Source organism: Engystomops pustulosus, chromosome 3, assembly GCF_040894005.1.
Source record: "Engystomops pustulosus chromosome 3, aEngPut4.maternal, whole genome shotgun sequence".
Classification (NCBI taxonomy): Eukaryota; Metazoa; Chordata; class Amphibia; order Anura; family Leptodactylidae; genus Engystomops; species Engystomops pustulosus.
Genome location: NC_092413.1, coordinates 79,633,074 through 79,659,973, shown reverse-complemented (window position 1 = coordinate 79,659,973; position 26,900 = coordinate 79,633,074). Strand labels below are relative to the sequence as shown.

General features: G+C 40.3%; 1 protein-coding gene across 9 annotated transcripts in view; it reads right to left on the bottom strand.

Annotated features, from left to right (window-relative positions):
• Nucleotides 1–26,900, bottom strand: part of SMYD3 (SET and MYND domain containing 3) — a 400,119-nt gene that overhangs the window by 107,876 nt on the left and 265,343 nt on the right. For 8 of the 9 annotated variants that reach the window (XR_011854116.1, XR_011854117.1, XR_011854118.1 and 5 more), the window contains 3 exons: nucleotides 20,522–20,589; nucleotides 18,903–19,005; nucleotides 6,347–6,457 (listed from right to left, as the gene is read on the bottom strand). Coding sequence is in view for 5 of the 9 variants with exons in the window: in XM_072141192.1 (XP_071997293.1) it covers nucleotides 6,347–6,457; nucleotides 18,903–19,005; nucleotides 20,522–20,589 (282 nt within the window). In the remaining 4 variants the exon portion in view is untranslated. The remainder of the gene's footprint in view (nucleotides 1–6,346; nucleotides 6,458–18,902; nucleotides 19,006–20,521; nucleotides 20,590–26,900) is intronic. The other variant, XM_072141190.1, reaches the window with a different exon arrangement.

Below are 26,900 nucleotides of genomic sequence, written 5' to 3'. Positions count from 1 at the left end.
ATGTTATTTTGCAGTAGCCAAAGTGTGCATGGTGATGTTTTGCAGCAGCTGAACTTGGTATTATGATGATCTGCAGCAGCTGAAGTCTCTATTATGAGGTTCTGAAGCAGCTGGAGTGTGTATTATGAGTATTGCAGACAAAGCAGAGGTGTGTATTATGAGGTTCTTTTGCAGCTGAGGATTATATTATGAGGTTTCCCAGCAGCTGAGGTGTATATTTGGGGGTCTGCAGCTGGGGATTGCATTATAAGGTCCTGCACCAGCTGAGATGTGTATAATGAAGGTCTGTAACAGCAGAGGTGTGTACTATGAGGTTATGCACCTGCTGAGATGTGTATTATGATGTTCTGCAGCAGCTGAGGTTTGTATTATAAGGTTCTACAGTAGCTGGAGTGTATGTTATGAGGTTCTGCAGCTACTGGAGTCTGTATTATGAGGCTCTGCAGTAGCTGAGTAGTCTTCAGACATTGAGCACTTATATTTCCAAGATTTCCAGAGAAGCACTATAATTTGGAAGGGCAGCATTTACTGACACTAAAAAATATTTTTGGAGGTCCCACCTCTTTATATGCCCAGGGACCTCCACCATGATTCCTTTGGCATTGTTAATCTATCTATCAATATCTATGCCATAGTCTACAAAATCATTCAATCAAGGCAACAACAAGCAAAGCATCACGATACATTACTCAACCGAACAGAGTGGTGAGAGAAATCAATAAAATATTCTTTGTCCTCCTGGCAATACCTTTGCTTTTCTCTTCTCTATCTGTCTCTCTATAAACATATCTATCTGTATACATCTATGTATATAGCTATACATACTTATTAAATTTATTTATACAGACAGTTCCCAACTTAAGGACAGCAAATATACAGACAACTTGTACAAATTCATCTTAAGAACAAACCTACAGCCACTATCGTGTACATAACTTGAGGACTACATCTATATTTATTTATTTATTTTAAAAACCATAATTCCTGACTATTTGGAGATTATTTATATTAAAAGCTTCTAACACTGTCAGTTATGTTCTAACTTGAAGCATCAATTAAAAGCCCAGTTGAAGCATACTACCGTAACTTATATCTGTACGTATATGTGTTTTTTTTCTTTTCTTGTTATCCAACAGGGAGGGAGGGTGTTTTGGTTTTGAGATTGGAGTTGGGGGGGGGGGGGCATTGATTATTGTTATGTGCTGTTATATTATGATGTTTAAAAAAAACTTCCAACACAGGCCCTGTTCTTGATTTTAAAGGAAACCTACCACTTCAGATAGGGCTCCTAGGCAGCAAATGCCGTGCACCAGCTCAGGGTGAGCTGGTGCCGGCGCTTATCTTCGTTATGTTCTTAAACTGTTTTAAAGCATTTAAACGCTTTATTAATCTTTATATCCGAAGTAGCTTTCCCGCACCATGGTCTGCGCTGAATAGGAAGTGGTTGCGCGCATGGTGCGCCAAGCGCGGACCACGGTACGGGGAAGCTACTTCGGATATAGAGAGTAATAATGTGTTTAAATGCTTTAAAACCGTTTAAGAACATAACGAAGATAAGCGCCGGCACCAGCTCACCCTGAGCTGGTGCACGGCATGTCTTGCTTATAAGCCCTGTCCGAAGTGGTAGGTTTCCTTTAACTATTTGTAGATTTTAGCTTCTGTCTGTAATTACAACGCAGGGAGCAAAATGTAAATGTGCTCTTAGCTTCTCCCTGGCTATTAGATATTCTGATAATTATACTGCAGTTTGCTAATTGCTATGGGGTTAATACACGCCAGATGAAATCTGTATTTTTATTTGCAAACATGTCAAGCTGCATGAACTGCATTTTAGGTCTCAAATGTTTGGAATAAATAAACCCAGTTTCGCATTATTGTTAGTTCTGCTCTAAAAGTGACTCGCTTAGATTGTCCTTTCCATGTGCTTTACTTGAAGCCGTATTTTTCAATCAATTTAGTATTTTATTATGTTTGGCTAATGCAGTAGTTGAGAGCATATATGTCAGCACGGAGATAGCTTGTGTCACTTGGGCAGAACAAAGTAGATTGCTGAGGTTAAGGGGCACATACAAATCTGATCAGCTTTTCGGGCTGTCTAATTGTGTATGCTACATGCGACCTAGCTGGTGACTCCCTTTACAAAATGGAAGCTGACAAGAGGTAAGGATGCTATACATATTAATGATGACAGCTGCCTATTGGTAAGCAATGGTATTATACAACCATGGTATCTGATTCTGCTAAGGGTTTCATTTTATTTGCTTTAACATGAAATTGCTTTTGTTAGATGCTGAAGCATACGTTACGCTGTCAGGATGTGTTTGCAGCAAACAATAAATAATGCACAATATCACAATATAACATACATGGAAGAACTAAAGGAGTTGTACACTTCCAGCAAGTAATTGACATGGATTATGTAAGAAAAAGTTATACAATTTTCCTGTATCTATCCCTCACAGTTATCTAGATCTGTGCTGTCCTTCTATTGACGCTTGTCTATGGTCATGTGATTTCAGTCAGGGATTTCTATCCAGTTGAAGTAAACAGAAGCTTTGTATGTCAGGACAGCAAGCAAAAATCTAGTAAACGGTGAGGAATTAATAGAGAAAATATTTGGGAAAATTGTAGAAATTTTCCTTACACAAACAAGGTCAAATATTAGTTGAAAGGGGATAACATCTTTAAAGGAAATCTAGCATCAAAGTCATGTATGATAAACCAGGGACACTTACTCATAGATCCAGACACTGTGACTGTGGTAATCTTCTTATATTTGTTATCCATGACCTCCATGATATCCATGAACTTTTAAAATTATTTTAATGAGTTCTAGGGGTAGTTACAAGAGCCCCTATTTGCAGCTTCCTTCAGTTTGAAGGATCTTTGTCTGGCTCTATGATAAAGTATCTCTGGTTCATCATGGTTGATTTTGAGATTATGATTTTCATTATAAATCATTGAGTAAGGCACAAGAGACAACTTTCCATGTATACCTCCAATATAAAAAATCGATACAGATGCACATTGCTTCGATGCAAACCTAAGAAAAAGTGAGCAGAGTGCCCTGAGAGTATTTCAAAGCTGAAGAGAGGTATTAGCCTAGGACACATTTTGTATTAAATCATCTTGACGGGCACTGAAATTTTTCAGAAAAATTAGCAATTCAAAGTCAGAGCTTTTATGTCTTTGAGCCCTTTTTTGGACATGTATTTTTACAGAATAATAAAAATTGGAAAACAGATTCACCATCAATGTAGTATAAAGCACAGTGGCTGAGTGGGTAGCACTTCTGCCTTGCAGCGCTGGAGTCCTGGGTTCTAGTCGCACCCAGGTCAACATCTGCAAAGAGTTTGTATGTTATCTCCATATTTGCGTGGGTTTCCTCCAGGTACTCCGGTTTCCAAAAAAAACATACTGGTAGTTTGTTTAGATTGTGAGCCCCATGGGGACAAGGACCAATTTGTCATGCTTTGTGCAGCGCTGCGTAATCTGTGTGCGCTATATAAATAAAGAATTATAATAAAGCACCTCCTGTTAGTAATCCATGTAATGTACAGTCCTCACCCTCAGTAATCCATTAGACAGGGCCCCCCTGTAACCCATCTATACTAATCCATCTCCCTTAATAAATTTATAGCCCCAGCAATTAGGCCGCATAAAAAGAAATTCACCTCCAGCGCTACGAGCAGATCATCCCACGTCTTCTGCTCTTCTCTTGGCAAGTGGATGACACAGAAGCATGCATGCATGCATGCAACACATATGCAACCCCAATATCAACCCCAATGTCAAAATCCCTCTTTGTATCCTAATGGACAGTTCTTGCTGTGGCACTAGTATGAGTGGTTATGAAGTAAAAAAAAATACAAGCTTCTGGGTATTTATGTGACCACAAAATAACTCTATGATTCCCTATGCTATGCAAATGACCTTGACAGTGCCCTCTTAGTAAAACAGTCATAGTAGCTCAACCCAGCAATCCACCCACATACAATCCAATGGACTGGGTTTTATTCATCAGATAAAAATTTTACATTGCAAAGTTTTGGACACAATGGGAGGGATTTATCATGTAAACCCCACCCCATGCTGTCCTGGATATATCTAGAGGCTCCTGCCTACTGACATTATATCATCAAGCAAAAAAAAATAGACAAATGAAGACCTTGCTCCCACATTGCAAATATTCATTGCAAAATAAAACACAATTCCTAATGATTCAAGTCACCAAATGCCTAGCTTTTCTATGTAAAAAAAAATATATATTTTTGCACAGCAATCTCTTAACACTGAAGCTTAGTAAGAGCCATGATCACATTTTTTTTTAAAAATAAGGCATATTAGTAATTTGTAGTTTTATAATAAAAACTGTATTGTGCCAATTTTAATATTCTCCATAATATAGAAATCTTAATATTTAATGCATCAGGTTTTTGAGGCGAGGAAGAAATCTGCCTAACAGGGAGGAAGCAGCAACTATATAATTAATGGATTTTCATCTTGGAAAAACTACATCTATGATTATTATATCATTGCCTCCAATGTGACATGTGTAATTACTTGCTGTATACTCTCAGTTTTCTATCCCCAGGAGAAGGGAAATGTCAATTTGTTTTATAACAAAACACAATGTTTGTCTGGAATCAATATTAGAATTAATTACCAAAAATATGATTTTTCCAATGTTCCATTACTTTCTTAACTGACACAATGGGGGTCATTTACTAAGGGCCTGATTCGCGTTTTCCCGACGTGTTAACCGAATATATTTCCGATTTGCGCCGATTTTCCCTGTATTGCGCACGCGATCGGATTGTGTCGCATCGGCGCTGGCATGCACGTGATGGAAATCAGGGGGCGTGGCCGAACAAAAACCCGACGGATTCGGAAAAAACGCCGCATTTAAAAAAAAAAAAGTGTCGCGGGACTTGCGCTTACCTTCACCAGGAATAGGCCGGTGAACTTCAGGGCATTCCGGCGGGCCTCGGGGAACTTCACCGCAGCAGCGCCACCTGGTGGACGTCGGAGGAACTACCTTACTGAATCCCGACCGGACCCGAATCCACCGCAGAAAACGCGCCGCTGGATCGCGAATGGACCGGGTAAGTAAATCTGCCCCAATGGCTTACATTCACTAAGACTGGCACACTGCATCCACATTCATACATGCCTAAGGATAGCAATTCTAGTTAAAGGCGTAGTCAGACAGCATAAAAAAACCTATTGGTGACCAGGAGGGGGCTGTTTAAAAAAATTAATATCAGGGTCAGGAATTCTTTGCCCTTTTCCCTCTCCTGTTGTCCGGTCTGCACACAATCCTGGCACATGTAAACCTTTAGGTACATCCATATGGTCTCTTTCCCATAAGCAAGGTTTTCTATAAACCAATCATGATTAAAAGAATAACAAAACAAAGTAAAAGAAAAAATAGAAATATAGGCCAGGGGGAGTATCGCTAGTCATTGCATTGAGTCAGTTAATGGGGATCTGAATGGTAATAAGCTTGTGTTGGAAAGCACCCTGGGATCAATCATACTTTGAGCCTGCCCCACGTGCCCAGAGGTCCTCAACCAGATACAAGGTTGAGTTCTTCAGCTTACTCATAAAGTCACTAATCCCACCCACGGCTAAGTGGTTAGTGCTAAATTTCCACTGTATACGAAATTAGGGTTCCACTCGCTTATCTCCCTTTCTTTCCATTTTTAATCTATCAATGTTAAAGTATATCTGGCTTGGGGATAGGCCACGTGATAGGGCCTAACTTGCTGATCAGTGGGGGTCTCAGTGATGAGACCCCCACAGATCACGAAAATGAGGGGTCCGATGGGACGACCGTTCTGCTCCATTAATCTCTATGGAGATGATGGAGATCGTGAGGGTGGTGCTCCGTCAGCTTAATAGAGATTAATGGAGCAGAACGGTAATGTGCCGCCGTCTGCTCCATTAGTCTGACGGAGCGATGAGTGGTCTGACGGAGGTACGTGGGACCCCAGTGGGACCCCTCATCAGTGAGACCCCAACGGATCAGCAAGTTAGGCCCTATCATATATGATTTTATGGATCAAATATGACGAATTATGCAGAGACAGTGGGTGGTGTCTCCTAAGGCAACCATTTAGATCAGTGTTTTACCTTATAAGCTAAATAAAAACTGAATTCTAAGTGGCTGCCATAAGTAATAGGGCAGTGTTGTGGTTTAATGAACACTGGGTTGTCAGGACTTCAGTCTATGGAACAAGTCTCTCCTGGTAGATCAGAAGCCAACCATTTTGTGATGGCATATTCCAAAAATATTCCATTAATAACACAGTTTAAATGTTAAACCAAATTAGTTGTACTATACCTTATCCTTTGACACACATCGACTGCAATCACAGGTAAAGCAGTATTGGCGCTGACACTGCATCTGACGCATGTGTGATGGCATCTTCACATCAATGTAACTTATAAAGAGCTGAGGATAACATAAAACACATTTGTCAACATTTACTTAAAGAGAAGATGTACACCGATGAGTATGCCCGATAGGTTGTAAAACAAATATCATGCAGAGTTCTGTGTAATGAGATCTATGTATTTTCCCAAGTTTTTTTCTTTAATCAGACAAATTTATATTAAATGTTATCATACAGTCAGGGCATATAGTCAGGCAGTCTCTGACTTAAAGACACCTGACTTACAGACAGACCTCGGGCTGCTGCCAATTTACTCAACTTCAACCAGCACCATCAGAATAAATTATTGTAAATCAAGCAATCTAACGTACTGGTGTGCGATCCCTCTGGCAGGAACTGCTCTTCTTTCAGCTTCTTATGACTTTGTTTTTACAAAAAAAAGACTTTCAAAATTATGCAAATTAGCCTAAAGGGCTCCAAGTTCTATTAATATCTATGGCTCACAGGCTCATTTGCATATTTGAAAAGCCTTTTTTGTACAAACAAGGTCATAAGATGCTAAAAGAAGAGCAGATCCTGCCAGAGGGGGCACACACCAGTATGTCAGTGTGCTTGGTTTATAATGCTTCATCCTGGTGATAGATAGAGGTGATAGTTTAAAAAATCCATTTCTCATAGGAAAAAAACCCAATATGATTTAGAGTTACATGTGTGACTTAACAAGACTTAAATACAAATTCAACCACAAGTGGACATGTGAACAGTAACCATTTTCTGCCCAGGGGGACAAAATCAATGGACTGATTAAAGGACCTGTAGCATTTTAATTCTACATAAAGTGCTACAGAATGTGATGGCGCTATATAAATAAGATTATTATTAAAGTGTAGCAAGAAAATAATCTACTACAGAAGCATATATATCACTCAAATATACATAACAAACACCTTCCCTAGAACCCCACCCCCCTTCCTCTGTTCTGTCCCAAAAAATCCATCCTCTGTGAGCAACATAATCTTCATATCACCACCCTCCCACCACCTATTCCCCCATGGCCAGTCTTTACCCCCATACCCATACATTTGGCTATGTTTTTCCTGAATTTTGATATTCTGATTAGATTAGTTCACTTCCAGAAGAAATAAAGCTCCTCCTGTAGTGCTACCTACTTACTACTGATTATTGCCCTTCATCAGACAGGTGAATCAGGGTCAAATTTAGTAGCTTGATGTTCAGACTAAGGGAAATAAACACAGAGGAGCAACTAACAAGGCCCACTCCCAATCGGCCAAAAAATGCAAACAAAACCACAAAGAAGTTAATGCTCTACTCCAATATGAAAATCAATCCGAATTTGATCCACAGAACAGTCTCTACAGCTTTTGAAGTGGTTGAAAATAGAGGAGTTCCTCGGTAATTCCTCCTATTGGCTTTCTGTGAATTTCCTGCAGTAGTTTCGACAGTGGACCTCGTTCCACGAAGATCCTGTGCTGGAAATTTGGTACAGATAGTGCGGATTACCGGGGTAAACAAATAAAAATGTTTTATTATCTTATACTCACAAAAGTATGTTAATAAAAGCGTGCATCGCATAAAAGTCCATACGGATGCCAAGCAGCTTGCCCGACCTAGGTTTCGCCCACTCTGGCTTCTTCCAAACAGCACGGGATCTTCATGGAACGAGGTCCACTGTCGAGACTACTGCAGGAAATTCACAGAAAGCCAGGAGGAATTAGCGAGGAACTCCTCTATTTTAACCATTTCAAAAGCTGGTGAGACTGTTCTGTGGATCAAATACAAATTGCTTTGCATATTGGAGTAGAGCACTAACTTCTTTTTGGTTTAGGTGAATCAGGGTAACTGTTTCCGTGTGGATGGAACTAGGCTACCCAGAGGAAATCGTATAGGCCAAAAAAAGATCTCCATGTAGTGGCCAAGCTTTGATGAAGAGTCAAGTTATCTGCATCTGCACTTTTTTTTTTGTTTTGCAGCTAACATCTATCTGTTGGAAAACAGCAGGCCACAGACAATTAAAAGTTCCAAGGTTATTTCCTCTTCACACATCTTCATTTTGAGGTTTTTATTTCAAGAACAGTTCTATCACGAATAGCAGCGTTTGTGTTTTCTCAATATTCAGCTGTATAACCTCCCGCTGTTAGCCTGCTAACATGCACATTTGCTTTTCTTTTGATGTCTTCATGCAAGCTGCTAAACACTGTTATGTCAGTTCAAAGAATGTGTCTAAAGTTAAATTTAAACAGAACAAACTATATTTTGCATACTTAATATTTGGGGTAGAACATAAAAAAAAACATTTGCACAATTTGTAAATACACATGCACAAAATACGTTTGGACATCCCCTTCACCTTTGTTAAGCTAGTCTTTTCTGGTCTGATTATACTTTTATAAATCCTGCTCTTCAGTGCCTAGAATTTCTATGGTTTGTCTTTAACAGGATTTGAGCATGACTTTTTATATGGGAGGCTGGGACATTGTGTGTTGAGCAACAAACTCTCCTGTTATTAGAATGATGATTTTCCTTGCTGCAAGAGGATATGTATCTCCATATACCCATGCTGTGTGTCTATAGCAGAGGAGATTCCAATTAGGCTAAAACAATTATGACTTCAATAGAAGCCTTGTGGCTTGCAGCCTCTAATACCAAAGGCCCTTAGTTCAAATCCCATATGAGACAGATGAAGAAAATGCCTGTATTATTAATCTCTAAAAAGAAGAATGCACTGAATATCAGAAAAGAAGAGAAGCATTTCCTGCTGTGTCAGTGGGAAGTGTCTTGTCAAAAAAGAAAAAGCTGGAAAACTAATGTCAACATATTCAATTAATTTATATGAGAACATTTTTATTTTACTAAAGAGAAAATTTAGTTCCATGTTTAACGCCTTCAAGCATCCGGTAACAATCTGCAAAATGCAATATAATGTAAAGTAATATTCTGTTAAAGTGTAATGTGCATCAACAGTTGACTTAAACAGTGTGCATGCTAAAGTAATTCATTAACTAGCATATGCCCCCATTTCTTTCTATGGGCTCATGGCCATGGGCATGGATCTAAAGGCCCTTGCATGGGTCAACTTCCAGAGCTGCAAAAGAAAGAGCAGGACATATTCCTGCCTGTGTTGGGCAGTGTTTTTCTATTAAGTGCTCATTCGCCGATGAAAGACAAACCACAAACAAGTGAGGGATCACAGCCCATTGTTTTCAGCCCACAAACAGAACATATTCATGTGCAGGAGGCCTAGGTTTGTACAGTAGTTAAAGTAAAACAGATTGGTCTTCTCACATTACTAGGCATTTGAAACCTTTATGCTAGATGAAGAAAGCTAGAGAGCTTTTTTACTACACTGAAGAGTAGTATCTATCATCACAAGTCTCAATGTAATTGAAAACATATCTGATCATACTTAATTAAAGTCATCTTAGTTAGGTGCAAGGGCCATTAATTTATGTGCTACAGCTATTCTGTCAAGTGTTATGATTGATTAACATATCCATTCTTTAAATTCTATTCCAGTTATCTAGCAGATTAATGATGAGTGTTCATAGTGTTCAATAATGTCTAGTTAAAAGAAAGCAAAACAACTTTATGGTATAAGATCTACCACTAAGAAAATCACTCACATGTTTTTGCTAATGAGAACCATATGGTGAAACATATTACCTTTTCTTAATTTTCTAATCAGCTATAAGCCACATTATAACAGACTGGAGAAAAAAATGTCCTAGACACTCTTGAAGTTACTCTTGAAGCCCAGCATTAATGTGGCCTAGCAGTGCCATGCAATCATTTATTAAAGTGGCTGTCAGACATAAAAGAAAAGTCCTGAGGTGGCCCGGATGGGGGGTTGAGTTCTACAAAAAAAAAAAATAAACCTGTACTTGCTTTCCCAGGCACTGGGACAGTGGACAGGTAGCAATGGCAGGCAAGTGACAGTTGTCACAACGGAGGTACTAAGGTTGGATGACACTGAGGTATGGACACTGGGAGCACCGGAAAAGATAAGTACAGGTTTACTTTTTTTGTACAGCCCTCCCAGCCAAACCCCTACTCCCTCCACCCCTGTTTCCAAACCCTCCCCCAGTGGTCCCAGGCACCACAAGATTTTATTTTATTTTTTTTTTAATTTTAGACAAGAGTGTTCAGTACAAGTAGAAAAGAATGTGGAGGAATAAGTGAAGTGTAGTCAAGACAGGGTGACTTGTAGCAGGGATCCCATTTAGTGGGGAGAGAGATGGGGGGGGGGAGCATCCTGTAAGGCACTGATTTTCAACCTTTTTTGAGCCGCGGCACACTTTTTATACTTAGAAAATCCTGGGGCACACCAACAACCAAAATAGCACAAAATGACACTAAAACAGTCATAAAAGGCCTCCCTTTGCTAATAAAAAACCCCTAGCGGCCTCCCTTTACTAATAAAAAAACCCCTAGCGGCCTCCCTTTACTAATAAAAAAACCCCTAGCGGCCTCCCTTTACTAATAAAAAACCCCTAGCGGCCTCCCTTTACTAATAAAAACCTCTAGTGGCCTCCCTTTACTAATTAAGAGCCCCTAGCAGCCTCCCTTTACTAATTAAGAGCCCCTAGCGGCCTCCCTTTACTAATTAAAAGACCCTAGCGGCCTCCCTTTACTAAATAAAAGACCCTAGCGGCCTCCCTTTACTAAATAAAAGACCCTAGCGGCCTCCCTTTACTAATTAAGAGCCCCTAGCGGCCTCCCTTTACTAATTAAGAGCCCCTAGCGGCCTCCCTTTACTAATTAAGAGCCCCTAGCGGCCTCCCTTTACTAATTAAAATACCCTAGGGGCCTCCCTTTACTAATTAACAGCCCCTAGCAGCCTCCCTTTACTAATTAAAAGGCCCCAGAGGTCTCCCTTTACTAATTAAGAGCCCCTAGCGGCCTCCCTTTACTAATTAAAAGGCCCTAGAGGCCTCCCTTTACTAATTAAAAGGCCCGAGAGGCCTCCCTTTACTAATTAAAAGGCCCTAGAGGCCCCCCTTTACTAATTAAAAGGCCCTAGAGGCCTCCCTTAAGTAATAAAAAGCCCCAGCCTCCCTTTACTAATAAAAAAAGACCCTAGCTTTCTTCCCTATACAAATAATAACCCTATATACTTACCCTTGATGTCTTCTACCGCATACCTTCACTCCTAATGGCGATCCGCCCACCTTCTGTAGCTCCTGCACCGCGCGCCTCTGGTCACGTGACTTATGTGACCTGACGTCAGGTCGCGTCAGTCACGTGACATGGGACGCGCGGTGCAGGAGCTACAGAAGATGGGTGGGCTTGTAGGTAAGTATGGGGGCAGAAACACGGGGGCGCGGCGGCACAGCTACACAGGGGCACCATAGTTCGGGGAACTTTCCCCGCGGCACACTCAACCATGTGTCGTGGCACACAGGTTGAAAATCACTGCTGTAGGGTATGGCCACTTGGAATGTAAATGCTGCACCAACACCTCTATGGATGGTTCATACAAAAAATATGGTGGTAAGTTGTTTCAGATTAAATCAAATCAAAAGACAAGGGGGCACGGTCTCCGTTTGGAGAAATCAAGGTTTAATCACCAGAGGCGACAGGGCTTTTTTATTATGAGAACTGTCAATCTGTGGAATAGCCTGCCTCAGGTGCTGGTCACAGCAGGGACAGTAGAGAGCTTCAAGAAGGGTCAAGATGCCTTTTTACACCTAAATAACATTGATGGTTATGTTATATAGAATTGTTTCCCCTATATCCCTTCATCCAATCCCTTCCCTTCCTTGGTTGAACTTGATGGACATGTGTTAAATGTATAAACTATGATCAACTATGAGCTAGTATATACAGTGACTACACTTTTATTAAAATATTTACAGTCTCCAAATTATAATATAGTGCCTCTAAATCATTATAGTATCCCAACATAGTATATATTATATTAAAGACATAGATACTATTGATTTTTGTAGATGCTGGACCATGGAGGGCAGAGGGGTTCCACATGGATAGAGCCCCGTGTGGTGCCCCCACCTGGTTGCTGAAGCAGCCAATACTGTCCTGTTTTAGGAATAAGTCACAATTATTACGCAATATTACAAATAATATTAATGGAAAACCATTGCCACTAATTTAGTACCTCCATTTTAATTGCATTAGTAACTGTGATGCGGTGCTCTCATGCTGTGGCCATGATACAACTAAAAAATATTCTGGCTCGCATTTGCAATGCAGGTGTAAGTTTATTTTAATGACCAATACTTTTTTGTTAATAATTTACTGTTTTCATTGTTGGGTGGATTTTTAAAAGCTATGTCAGAACACAACCTAATTTAAGGTTCATTTCCATAACTTCGAGCATAAGTACTTTTGTTTGTTCTGTGACCCACATTGAGAGCGTTTCACCTAGCCAACGCAGTCCCCTACATTGTACTGACAAGTTGCAATGACATCAAAACAGTACTGTCTATATTTGGGAGTCTATTTGATTTGGAAAAACTTCATCTTTGGCTTTTATCCCACACCATGTTATTAGGCTTCTTTGAAGTCAGACTTAGATGTAGAGAGAACTGCCTTATTTATGGTAGCAATGAAGCATTGCTTTTATTTCTCACCCTAAAAAATGTATTTTTATATTAACTTCCCATAGCATTAAAATAGTCACTGTAGTTTTTTTTTTATCAAGTGTGGGAGATTAGTTTAAATCTCTTTTACTTTGCTACTGATAAAAGTTTTATTTATTTTTATACAAAGACCAACCCGAGTCTTTTAGCCCAAATAAAGTAGAAAAAGAAAATAAGAGAACATGTATTGTTGGGTGATTTTATTTGGCAGACTCCTTTTTTAATGTTCAACCATTTTTTGTCTTGTTTTTATTAAAGAATTTTATAATAATCTGTTACTCTTGGTTTGGTGGTTAAGAAGTATGGAAGCTAATTGAAAGCACACACACATTAACAATAAAATACAAAACAACAAAGGCCGAATTGTAAGTAAAACTAGGTTTCACATACTCCCTACTGGACCAGATTGCTTTATTGTAATTTCATGTTCAGCTTTTTCATGTGGTGACATTCCTTAAACTATGTTGGTGTTTACAGCAAATCCAACACATCTAACAATAAAAATATCTACTTAAAATGATGAAAATATGGAGCATGGATAAAAATTATTTTCAAAACATTTTAATGATTAAATCAAGTTGCTTTGTTCATCTCATCAGTAGTTGTTGGGGCACTTTAGGTCATTTGATAATGTACAACATAAAAAGTTGTGACATAAAATGAGACAGCTGAGCATAGTGATAAATATGTGTAACTGGGTTCAAGGGCGTAACTAAGAGTTATGTACTCATATATACTTTTATACACTTATACACATAGTTCTGCACACATACAATTAAACATTTTTTGGTAAAAAGAAAGTTTAAGGATAATCTAATTTTAAAATATATGACTAAAGATCTAAAGATGTAATACCTAAGTCTGGGGGAAGGTCATCTATGCTTAGAGTATGAAAGTTCATCTGTAGTCATAAAATGGGATTCTTGTCTATAAGAGCAGTTAAATGCCTTTGTTGAGTGCACAAATATTGCCAGGTCTGGGAACAAGATTTTTGGTCCAGGTATTTATTCTGATTTTCATAAATGGAGCCTATAGATCAACAATGTAGGGTTACAGGTTGGCCATGATGAATGAGCATCTTTATCTTATGTTCTATCTTGCTGTGCAGATTGGTACGGCATCTTGGACATCTTGAAGACTTTGTTTTCATCCCTTTCTAAAACTAAATTTAAGGAATGTGACCAAAAATATGTAATGAAGATCCACATGCACAGTTGTACGACGTGGTTACTAAGTTGCTCCTCAAATAACAGGTCATGGAGTAGTCTGAGAAACGCATGCTGTCTCATCACCGATTCAGCCTGCAAAAGAAGCAGCCTACACAATAGCAACACATGATGGTGGTTCAGACTAGGCCCTAAAGATCAGCTGTAGTACGGGGAGGTGGAGGGAGGCACAGCAGATCAGGGTGTGTGTGGCTGACATGTAGCAAGAGCTTGAGACTGTCATTGCAAGTAATAGGCATCTTATGGATTTCATCATCTCTAAACTCTCTCATCTCTCTTTCTATGTGTCAGATACTAGTGAATGTTCAGGAAAAGGTAAAGTAAAGGTAAATTTAAGTGTATATAAACCTGTACTCTGATAATTTAAGCACATTATCAGCTCACAGAACAAGAGGGACCATAATGTGTCTGCTTAGAGAGTCCCTGCCCACACCATGGAATTTTACACTGACCATCACTGAGTGATAGTAGCTAAAACAGCAATAAACTGAATAATATTGTAAAGTAAGGGGTTACAAATGATCTTTATTGTGTTAGCATCTCTAGGGGATTGAAATTGGAGAATTTTCTTGTATTCAGCTTAATGACCAGACTTGAATCTGACATGTGTCACGATAATTGATTATAACTTTGGAAGGCTTTAACATCTCATATTTTGAGACTGTTTTCTAGAAGGTTCGGAAAAATTCTTCATTTTCAAAGTTTGAAATGTTCTCCTTTCCAGGCAGATAGTTAAACTACCAAAAAAGCTTGATAACTCACATTTCCGGAATGTCTGCTTTATTTTGGAACGCTATTTTATGAAAAATTTCATGAAAATCGCCAAAATTCCCCAATGAATGAATGGTGTCTCCTCAAATCAAGTAAGCTGTTGGGATCCTGAAAAGCCTAGCCATGTACAAACAATTTGATGGCACACACAGTTTTATATATTTTTATTTGGATAATCCTATTATTTTACCACAAAGTTTATCGTGTTTAACTTTTAACTGTTTAAAGCATGTACTTTATAATGAAGAAGCAGAGAACCTTCTGTACATGATATTGGTATTGCCATTGGGTCATTGAATACTCGTGAAACTAGATAATGCCATACTGTAGAGTACCACATGGTTCTAGTACTCTACAGATTGGGCCTCTTTTTCCTCCATGAAGAAATATGCTAGTTTGGCTTTACCTCCAGTTATGTCACAAGGCTTCTTCAAGGTCAAGCACTAACTTTTGAGCCATCTTCTAAAAAATGGCATTGAAGATACAGTTTTTCCTTACACTGGATCCGATATTTCATAGGGAATAATGTGTCACATACCAAGGGAAAGGTTCTATTTTTAAACAAGTCCTGACCCATCAGGTTTTTTCCAGAAAATTCCAACTATAATAAAAAAAAAGCCTAACAAAAGCATAGTTTATAGAATACATTTTTAAAGGCTTTAAAGAGTCTGTCATTTATAAAAAAAAGTTCTTTTGGAATTGGATTAGTTACCCAAATCTTGCTCCTTTCTGTTCTATTCTGCAGACTTCCCTGTTATCAGTGACTTCTCAGAGGGCAGTTTCTAGGCCCTTCCTGTCCTCACTGTAGATCCAGACAAAAATATTATTTTCCCCCAATGACAATTGGAGTTAATTTTTTTTTTTGCTGTAATGGGACCAAGGATTATCAGTAAACCTTACAGCTGATCACTGTAGCCTGGGACTATAGTAACATCCAGAGAGCTTCACCAGAGGTCACAGTGCGCAAAGGGGTCCGTCTTTAACTAGGGGTCGTCTGTAAGTCAGGTGTCCTTAAGTAGGGGACCGCCTGTACATGTGAGACACCCCCTCTCCCTGCTCTCAGCTGATTCTCCTCATGGTTCAGTACTCCATTACTCATGTGCTGACAGGAGCCCTAACTAATGTAGTACCAATCTCCATCTCTCCCTAACTAATGTAGTACCAATCTCCATATCTCCCTAACTAATGTAGTAACAATCTCCTTGGACACCCCCAGCCTCTCCCCAACTAATGTAGTACCAATCTCTCTGAACACTCCCTGTCTCTCCCTAACTAATGTAGTACCAATCTCCATGAACACTCCCTGTCTCTCCCTAACTAATGTAGTACTAATCTCTATGAACACTCCCTATCTCTCCCTAACTAATGTAGTAACAATCTCCATGTACACTCCCCGTCTCTCCCTAACTAATGTAGTACCAATCTCCATGAACACTCCCTGTCTCTCCCTAACTAATGTAGTACCAATCTCCATATACACTCCGTCTCTCCCCAACTAATCTAGTACCAATCTCCATGTACACTCCCCGTCTCTCTCTAACTAATGTAGTAACAATCTCCATGTACACTTCCCGCCTCTCCCCAACTAATGTAGTACCAATATCCATGTACACTCCCTGTCTCTCCCCAACTAATCTAGTACCAATCTCCATGTACACTCCCCGTCTCTCTCTAACTAATGTAGTAACAATCTCCATGTACACTTCCCGCCTCTCCCCAACTAATGTAGTACCAATCTCCATATACACTCCCTGTCTCTCCCCAACTAATCTAGTACCAATCTCCATGTACACTCCCCGTCTCTCTCTAACTAATGTAGTAACAATCTCCATGTACACTTCCCGCCTCTCCCCAACTAATGTAGTACCAATATCCATGTACACTCCCCGTCTCTCCCTAACCAATGTAGTACCGATCTCCATGTACACTCCCTGTCTCTCCCCAACTAATGTAGTACTAATCTCCATGAACACTCCCTGTCTCTCCCTAACTAATGTAGTACCAATCTCCATGTACACTCCTTGCCTCTCCCTGACTAATGTAGTAAATATCTCTTCCTGTACTCCCTCATCTTTCCTTACACTTGTATATAAACAAATACACAGTCTCCCCTTCCCTTCACATCGGCAGCAGGAAAGGGCTGACAGAAGAGAGAGCAGTGGTACTGTGCCTGTGCAAGTCTTCAATCTGTCCCATGTGCTGTGCTGCAGTTTTATTAGATAGAGTTAGATAGACATATACAAAGATAGATATGAGATGGATAGATAGATTAAAACAAATCAATTTAAAAAGACACATACACAGAAAAAGCCCACCAATAGTCAAATAACTAAATATACATGATAAATAGATCCCAGTAACCTGTATTGAGGTATAGAGGGTCTAGTCCTCAGAACAAGTCAAGGTATTTTCTTAAAAACAAGTTTTGCACATTACCCAGAGGAATAACAGAGGACAAGGGACACATACACAGGTCTATATACACACATACCCCTGATGAAGCAAGGGGATGTATATACTTGTGGATGTGTATGTTGTCTTTTTTAATGGATTTGTTTTAATTAATCTAATAAAGGGTTATTTTATTAGATCAATTATTTTCCTTTCTTTGTGGTGTTATTTGATATTGGGAACAATCTATTTAATCTAGTGGGGGTACATTGTGCCCGTGCCCCCTATTATTTGTATCATTGTTCACTCTTCTCTAGTTACAAAAGTAATAATACTGAATTTTTTTTTGTTATTGAATAAACCTTCACATTTTCACCTATGTAAATTATTCTGCCTCTTCGTTACAAGCTCCACACTCACCTGTGTGGGTGTGGCTAAGATGCATAAGCTATGGTTTCATTGGTCAGTAGCACATGCTTGCGATGATGTCACAGGAGGCAGGTCCCACCTCTCCATCTTACTGATTGTAGTTCTTTTCAGTGCTGGAAACTATGATACTTAGTGGCAATTGAGTGGCAAAATACTTTGAGGAATGATTCCCAATCGTTGGCTGCTGCCAATGTATACTCATCCCGCATTCAAGGTGGAGGAGGGTTCCCTTGGCAGTGGGATACAGTGGGATACGTCTGTACCATATGTTGTAAAGACACATCAGAATCCCCCCGATGTGTCCTTACAATGTATGGCACAAAGCGTAATCTAAACCTAGCCTAACACCTAGAGCTGTGGCATATCCTGGAGGGTGTGCATATTGTCGGTTAAGAACTGCGCCTTAAATCCAGTGAGTGGTAATTTAAGTACATAGATTGAAAAATCTTTGTGTCTTTTCTGACTTCCATCTTTGTTTGCAGTTTGGAACACTGGGTATTGATCATGTCAAAAATATTACTTATTTGAATTTAAAAAAATGTAAAATCCCCCACTATTATCTGTTACAAAATCTTTCTAGTTGCTTTTCTATGTTGCAGCTATTTAACCACGGAGAAAAATAGCACAACACAAAAAAAAGAGAAAACCAGACTATGAGAATTCATAAGTCAATATTAGGCTTCTCCCTTCCCATAGTTTGTAAGATTTACTGCAGAAGAAGCATCTGCATTACACAGATGATTGGTGAATGATTCGTGGACACTGCTGTCTGTTTTATAAGTGCTTTTACGAATGGTAAAAATCAAATGAAATATGGATGTGTCTAGATTCCAAAAAACAGATATACACACATTTATCATGAATTTGGGTGATTTAGGGCTTGGAATGACACAGATATTCTAACAGCAGGTAAAGACAGTTTAATGCATTGACTTTCCTATGAAAGATATGAGCAGTGACTGATGGTCTCTGCAGCCTGCGGGATGAGACAGCACATAGGAATGTAAATGGATGGAAGTCAGCCTTTCCAGGTGTCCATGACAGAAGGGAGGACATGTTAATTATCGTACCTCTTCCCCCTTTGGTATTTTCTTGGCGGAGCGGAGGTGCAGCCGCGTTCCTTCAAAGACAATCACACAGTTTGGGTCACAACTGTGATTTAAAAGGGACAAGCTAAAATAGAAAATATTTAAAAACTTGAACATACTCTGGCTGATGGCTGGCATACAGAATTATTTATTTATTCTGAAACCTTACATAGTAGTGCTGGGCCATTGTACAAGCAATTTTACCTCATGTGTCTACCCACACACCTGGGTGTAACAGAACATCCATATGAGCAGGTACTTTATGCACAGTCAATCCCAGGGGCTATCTACCTGATAACATTAAGAGCCCAGCACAGACAGATGGCCCAGTTCCTGCTGCAGTGTTAAATGAGAAGGATGCCTCCTTTACCATCAGCATCCCAGCACTGTGACCTGTTGGGTGCTGATGGTGCTCATGGTAGTGAGGGCCCTCATGGAAGCCCCCAGGGCTGCCATGGATTCATTATTACACTGACAGTCATCAATGCAACCAACAGATCCCAATGTGAAGCCCCCTCACACTGAGAACAAAAACAGTGGATGCCATTTTTATGCTTATTTTTAATATTCAATACGTATTCTTAAATTTGCATAATATTTTAATATATTATAAATATGCAAGGTACTATTGCAATAGTAACAATAAACATAAAATGTAAATTAAAAGGTATGGTGGAAAATCACATCTTAATCACATCTTTAAAAAATGAATAAAAGATAGTAAGCATCATGTGTTCAAAAACCATACAACAAAAACATTATTGTGTTCCACAAAAGCTTACATTGACCAAAGAATAATAAGATATGGTCCTTAGAATGTAGCAATACCAAAAATATTTTTCACAAACATATATATATTTGTGAAAAATATTTTTTGGTATTGCTGCATTCTATATATATACCCAATGCAGTAACGCTATGCTTAGGGTTAATATAATCTGCAATCTGCATATTCTGATTGGGTATGGGTGCTATTTTTGAGGGCATTATACAGTGGGGAGGGGGTCATGGGTTGGTCAACCCAAGTTTAGCCCTTTCACCATGGCCCTTGGGCCTTTAGCTGAGCTTTTTTTTCTGATGATGTTCCAATTAAGCAAAAAAAAAAAGCATTCTAATTAATTTTTCATATAAAATCTTCTTTAATAAATTTATTATGCCAGACAACATTCTTTTTAGAAAACTCAATTTAGAGAGGTTTGATACTTTGGCTTAAGATAATTTAACTAAATTTGGTAACAACTGAAACATAATTCCTGCTGTGAGAATTATCTGTCCGTTGCACTGCTTATATTACTGTAAGTCTATGCTGAAGGAAATATAAACTAGGGCCCCCAGTCTTACCTTTCAACTTGCTTCTATCCTTAGTGAAAGCCACATGCTAAACTTAAACAAAAAGCCATCAGTCTAAGACTTTATAAATAATTTCTGCAGCTGGTAATGATGCATTTTAAAAACAAATTTTAAATAATTTTTTTTCTCGCTTCCTTGTAATTTAAAAGTGGAAGTAGTTTTCTTCAGATAAACCCTGCTGGCTACCTAGGAGCTAAAAAAAACTTAAAATAATAATTTAGTCACTGTGAATAAAGCAGTCTATGCATTACCTGGGATACAGGCCAACACCAACGTCCTGCATCTCTCCATCACTGATGGTGAAGCTGTTACAGGTCAGCTGTAAAAACAAGCAAAGCAAATCTGGGATTAGTGGGTTTTGACCTGAAGGAAAAGAAACATTCAATAAATAAAGTCTATAGGCGTTCAGCAAATTGCTGTAGAAGATCATAAAACACCCAGTGCCGGCACCGGAAAAAGAGCCAGGTATCACACGTGGCTCCCAGTCTCCTGCAATTTTCCAAGCATTTCTCAGCGGGTATACTGGCTCCATTCAGCAAGCTTCCACATGGAGTAAGCGAAGGTGTTCTCAATTAGTGGAGAGAAAGGGGCGCTGTTCAATAGGGAAGCTAGCTCTTCTTATTTTACAGACTGGAGCTTGTTAAGAAGATGCAGTAAAATTGTGCGGCTTGGGCAAGCTGGGAGCAATAGGTTTATTAATTGCCACATTTAGTGACTAGCTCTATTAACAACAGCTAATGATATTTAAGGCTTAGAAAGAAAATATATTTGCACAAAATAAATGCTTCTGTGAAGGTTTTATATGGCTCATACACAGCTGGAAATGAAACTTTGTTCTTACTTCCTGCAGCATGCTCCCACTACCTTCTGACAACATCTTTACACTGTATTCCACAACACTTAAAGGACAACTACCATCAGTTTACTGATGGTAGATGTGTGCTAATAAGAAGTTTTATTACAACTCTATATCCTGTGATTGTGGAAATATAGAGTTCTAAAAGTTATGCTAACCATGGGGCGCACAGGCTACATCACCTGAGTGCTTCAGGGGGCCTTATATTTTAATTCATGCACTCCCCCCTTAGCGCTAGCGGTCCCGCCCATAACCTGCTCTGTACGGGACAGCTAGCACAATGGGGGAGTGCACAGTACATAGCATAAATTGGCAGCTGAGATAACAAATGTCACGGAAGAGGGAAGGGACAGCATGATGGCAGCTCTAGGAATCTCATCTGTAATTCCTGCCATCTATTTCCCTCATGTGGTCAACTGCTACTGAGACAGATCTGTGCAAGTGTATAAATCAGTGCATAAATATGTGTATAAGGCTACATTCACATGATGTATGCCCGCTGTACTGCAGCCCCGGGGAGCCCCGGGGCCCCCACCATCTTGCCCCCCCAGAGGGCCCCCGCTACTCCCCCCCCCCCCCGGCAGAACAAGAAGCGGCCGTCCTCCGCTCTTCCCCTGGCGAAAGAAGTGGCTGGCCTCCGATCCTACCGCCGCCCCCCCACTCCCGGAACAGGCAGACGTCCTCCGCTGTCACCACCCCACCCCCCCGCTGGAAGAAGCACCCATCCTCCGCTCCCCTGCACCCAACCCCCCCCTCCAAACCGATAACCGACCGACCCCCCCCCCCCCCGGAACAGGCAGACGTCCTCCGCTGTTCCCCCCCCCCGCTGGAAGAAGCACCCATCCTCCGCTCCTCCTCCCCTGCACTCAACCCCCCCTCCAAACCGATAACCGACCGACCCCCCCCCCCCACGCCAAACAACCCCGAACACCCACCTGACGCGACGGCCGGTCATCCTAAAAGGGTAAGTATACACTACATGTATAAATGATGTATATTCTGTGTATGTACAGTGTATATACTGTGTTTATATGCATCTACTGTGTATATATGCATCTACTGTGTATATGTGTATATGTATCTACTGTCTATATATGCATATACTGTGTATATATGCATCTACTGTGTATATATGCATCTACTGTCTATATATGTATATATTGTGTATATATGCATCTACTGTCTATATATGTATATACTGTGTATATATGCATCTACTGTCTATATATGTATATACTGTGTATATATGCATCTACTGTATATGTATATATACTGTGTATATATATGCATCTACTGTGTATATGTGTATATACTGTGTATATATATGCATCTACTGTGTATATGTGTATATACTGTGTATATGTGTATATATGCATCTACTGTCTATATATGTATATACTGTGTATATATGCATCTACTGTCTATATATGTATATATGCATTTACTGTTTTTATACACGCATATATTTGTATAACCATAAATATGTGCACATTTAAATATATGCATATATGATTGTTTATATGCTGTGTATATGGTATGTATGTATATGCTCTGTATACTGAATGTGTGTGTGTGTATTTCCCGTATGTCTGTGAAAATGCTGTATATACTGAATGTGTGTGTATTTGCTGTATGTGTGTATATTGGGGGCGAGGCGGCTGTGTGTAGCTGTTACTGGGGATGAGGCGGCTGTGTGTAGCTGTTACTGGGGGTGAGGCGGCTGTGTGTAGCTGTGTTACTGGGGATGAGGCGGCTGTTTGTAGCTGTGTTACTGGGGATGAGGCGGCTGTGTGTAGCGGTGTTACTGGGGGCGAGGCGGCTGTGTGTAGCGGTGTTACTGGGGGCGAGGCGGCTGTGTGTAGCGGTGTTACTGGGGGCGAGGCGGCTGTGTGTAGCGGTGTTACTGGGGGCGAGGCGGCTGTGTGTAGCGGTGTTACTGGGGGCGAGGCGGCTGTATGTAGCGGTGTTACTGGGGGCGAGGCGGCTGTATGTAGCTGTGTTACTGGGGATGAGGCGGCTGTATGTAGCTGTGTTACTGGGGATGAGGCGGCTGTATGTAGCTGTGTTACTGGGGATGAGGCGGCTGTATGTAGCTGTGTTACTGGGGGCGAGGCGGCTGTATGTAGCTGTGTTCCTGGGGGCAGGCGGCTGTATGTAGCGGTGTTACTAGGGGCGAGGCGGCTGTATGTAGCGGTGTTCCTGGGGGCGAGGCGGCTGTATGTAGCGGTGTTACTGGGGGTGAGGCGGCTGTATGTAGCTGTGTTACTAGGGATGAGGCGGCTGTATGTAGCTGTGTTACTGGGGATGAGGCGGCTGTATGTAGCTGTGTTACTGGGGGCGAGGCGGCTGTATGTAGCTGTGTTACTGGGGATGAGGCGGCTGTATGTAGCTGTGTTACTGGGGGCGAGGCGGCTGTATGTAGCTGTGTTACTGGGGGCGAGGCGGCTGTATGTAGCTGTGTTCCTGGGGGCAGGCGGCTGTGTGTAGCTGTGTTCCTGGGGGCAGGCGGCTGTATGTAGCGGTGTTACTAGGGGCGAGGCGGCTGTATGTAGCGGTGTTCCTGGGGGCGACGCGGCTGTATGTAGCGGTGTTACTGGGGGTGAGGCGGCTGTATGTAGCTGTGTTACTAGGGATGAGGCGGCTGTATGTAGCGGTGTTACTGCGTGGATAGTGAGCAGGAGGACGTGTATGCACGCTGCACTCAGTGGGGGCCTTCACCAGATTTTGCGCCCAGGGGCCCCCACCAACCTTAATCCGGCCCTGACCACCAAGATGAAGGGCAGTAAACCAATCACACTGATATGCTCTCTCTGGCAGGATCCACTCATCTTCAAGCTTCTTATGCCCTTGTGTTTAAGAAAAAAACGGCTTTAAAAATTATGCAAATGAGCCCGAGGGGTTCTGGGCTCTGTTAACACCTATGGAACCCGAAGCCCTCAGCCTCATTTGCATAAATTTAAAAGACTGTTTTTGTAAAAACCACCCCATAAGAAGCTATAAGAAGATTAGATCCTTTTTTGTGGTGGTAAGGGTCCTTTAAATGTGTGAATCTTTTCATATCCTAATATTAGATCTTCATTGAAATAGATTGTTTATTCATTTGTAAATAGGGCTACATAATACATACTACAGGCAGTCCCAAAGTCACTTACAAGATGTAAGGCAGAGGTGCAAAGGAAATTTGGTCAACGACAGTTTGAGTCAGTAGAACAGGCCTTCATGTACTGATATGCAAAGAGTCCATCAGCCTGTAGTTAGAGAACCTTGTATGACCCCCATAAGGTGTCATTGCTACCTCTGCATTATGTTATAACCTAAGGTATTCAGAAAGCTAGACCTGGTAGGTAGAGTACAGCCAGATTTAAATTTAAAAGGGGTGTGTATTTTTACCTACCTAATAAAAATGGCTTAAACATAAAATTTAATCATATAAGGGCCCAATGAAGCTGCCACCAATAAACTAATTTAGTGGTAAAATAATTTGAGCTTAAAGTCACATTGGGACCAATTTATTATCCATTGAATGATAGTTTTCTGGTAGTTCTAAAAGGCGGCCATATTTGTTATAAGCCACGGATAAGAAACAAAGATTCCCAAGTTCCTAAAATGAAATTTATAGCATGGACATAACAACCAGGTACAAAGCTAATGTTTTCAGTCACTCAAACACTGGAACAGGCATTGTGGTATGATAGTGCTATACCTCCTATTTGTCAACTTGCCTGTTATCTCCACTTGTCACAAACTGAGAGGGACAAAATTTCGTAGGCTGAGATGTCAACTCTGTTCAATGCTGCGTGTCTGGGTAATTGGGAGAATAACAAACCGGAATGATAGCAAGAGGGGCACGCAGGTGAACTTTCCATGGACAAATCAGCAGATTAGAAGAATGCATTTTTACTTCACATGAAAATGGAATTCAGATAACCAATAATACAGACATTTTTTATCATAAAAATGCCAGGTCACATGTTACTTATGCTACTGTAAGCACACTGTGAGGGCTCAACATCCCACCATGGTAAGCAGTGTCTCTAGACTTGTCTCACATCATGCACACTGCTTGCAAATTGTAAAGGATCTTGATACTTTGAGTGCCCAAGCATTTTCACTATGGCATAACAATCCTCAGAGAACCATTAACCCCTTAACAACCAGACCCTTTTTTGTTTTCACTCCCTACCTTCAAAAATCTATAACTTTTTATAACTTGTAAAGAGCTGTATAAGTGCTTGTTTTCTGCATAACAAATTGCACTTCAGAGTGATGGTATTTAATATTCCATGCCTTGTACTAGGAAGTGGGAAGAAATTCCAAATACAGTGAAATTGGTGAAAAAAAATGTTTTTACAACATTTTCTGGTGGGCTTTGGTTTACGGCTTTCATTATGTGCCCTCCTTTATTCTTTGGGTCAAAATGATCAAGGGGATACTGAATTTATATAGGTTTTATTGTGTTTGAATCTATTTTAACCCCTTACCGACATGTGACGTAATAGAACGTCACATGTCGGGTCCCGGTCTTTGCTGCATATTGCAGCAAAGGCGTGCCGGCACCGATCGCGGGTGCTTTACCGCTGATCGCCGCCGGCAAAGGTGCCGGCGGCTTCAAAAATACGGCGGCACTCGGGCGCCGCCATCTTTCCGTGGATCGTCGCTCCCCGTGACGTCATCGGGGAGCGGCGATCCGTCACCATGGTAGCTTCGGGTCTCACGAAGACCCGAAGCTACTTCGGGTTAACCCATTCATTACAATGTGCTGTCAGCACATTGTAATGTATGAGTAGTAAAATCCCCATATACTGCCATACTGTAGTATGGCAGTATATGATAGGATCGTACAGACACCCTAGGGTTAAAGTACCCTAGGGAGTCTGAAAAATAGTAAAAATAAAAAAATAAAAAAGTTAAAATAAAAAAACCGAAACCTATTATAATAAAAAAAAAACTAAAAATTTCCCTAGAATTGATATGAATATAAATAAACAGTAAAAATCATAAACACATTAGGTATTGCCGCGTCCGAAAATGCCCGATCTATCAAAATATGATAACGTTTTTTCACTGCGTTTAACCCCGTAACGGAAAATCGCGCCCAAAGTCAAAAATGGCAATTTTTTGCCATTTAAAAAAATTTTTAAAATTCTATAAAAAGTGATCAAAAGGTCGTACAGTCCTAAAAATGATAACATTGTAAACGTAATCAAAATCGGCAAAAAACGACACCACCCTCAGCTCCGTACACCAAAGTATGAAAAAGTTATTAGCGCCAGAAGATGGCAAAATCCCCCCAAAAAATGTTGTACAGGAGGTTTTAATTTTTTTAAATGTATGAAAACATTATAAAACCTATACAAATTTGGTATCCCCGTAATCGTACCGACCCAAAGAATAGAGTAAACATGTCATTTGGGGTGCACAGTGAAATCCGTAAAATCCAAGCCCACAAGAATACGGCACAAATGAGGTTTTTTTTACCAATTTCACTTCATTTGGAATTTTTTTTCCCGCTTCCCGGTACACGGCATGGAATATTAAATACCACCATTTTGAAGTGTAATTTGTTACGCAGAAAATAAGCCATCACACAGCTCTGTACATGGAAAAATAAAAAAGTTACAGATTTTTGAATGTGGGGAGTGAAAAATGAAAACGCAAAATCGAAAAAGGGCCGCGGCAGGAAGGGGTTAAAAAATTCAAACTTACTGCACAAAAAAAATGATTTCTTTGTTTTGCCATCTTCTGGTGCTAATACTTCATGCATATGGAGCTGT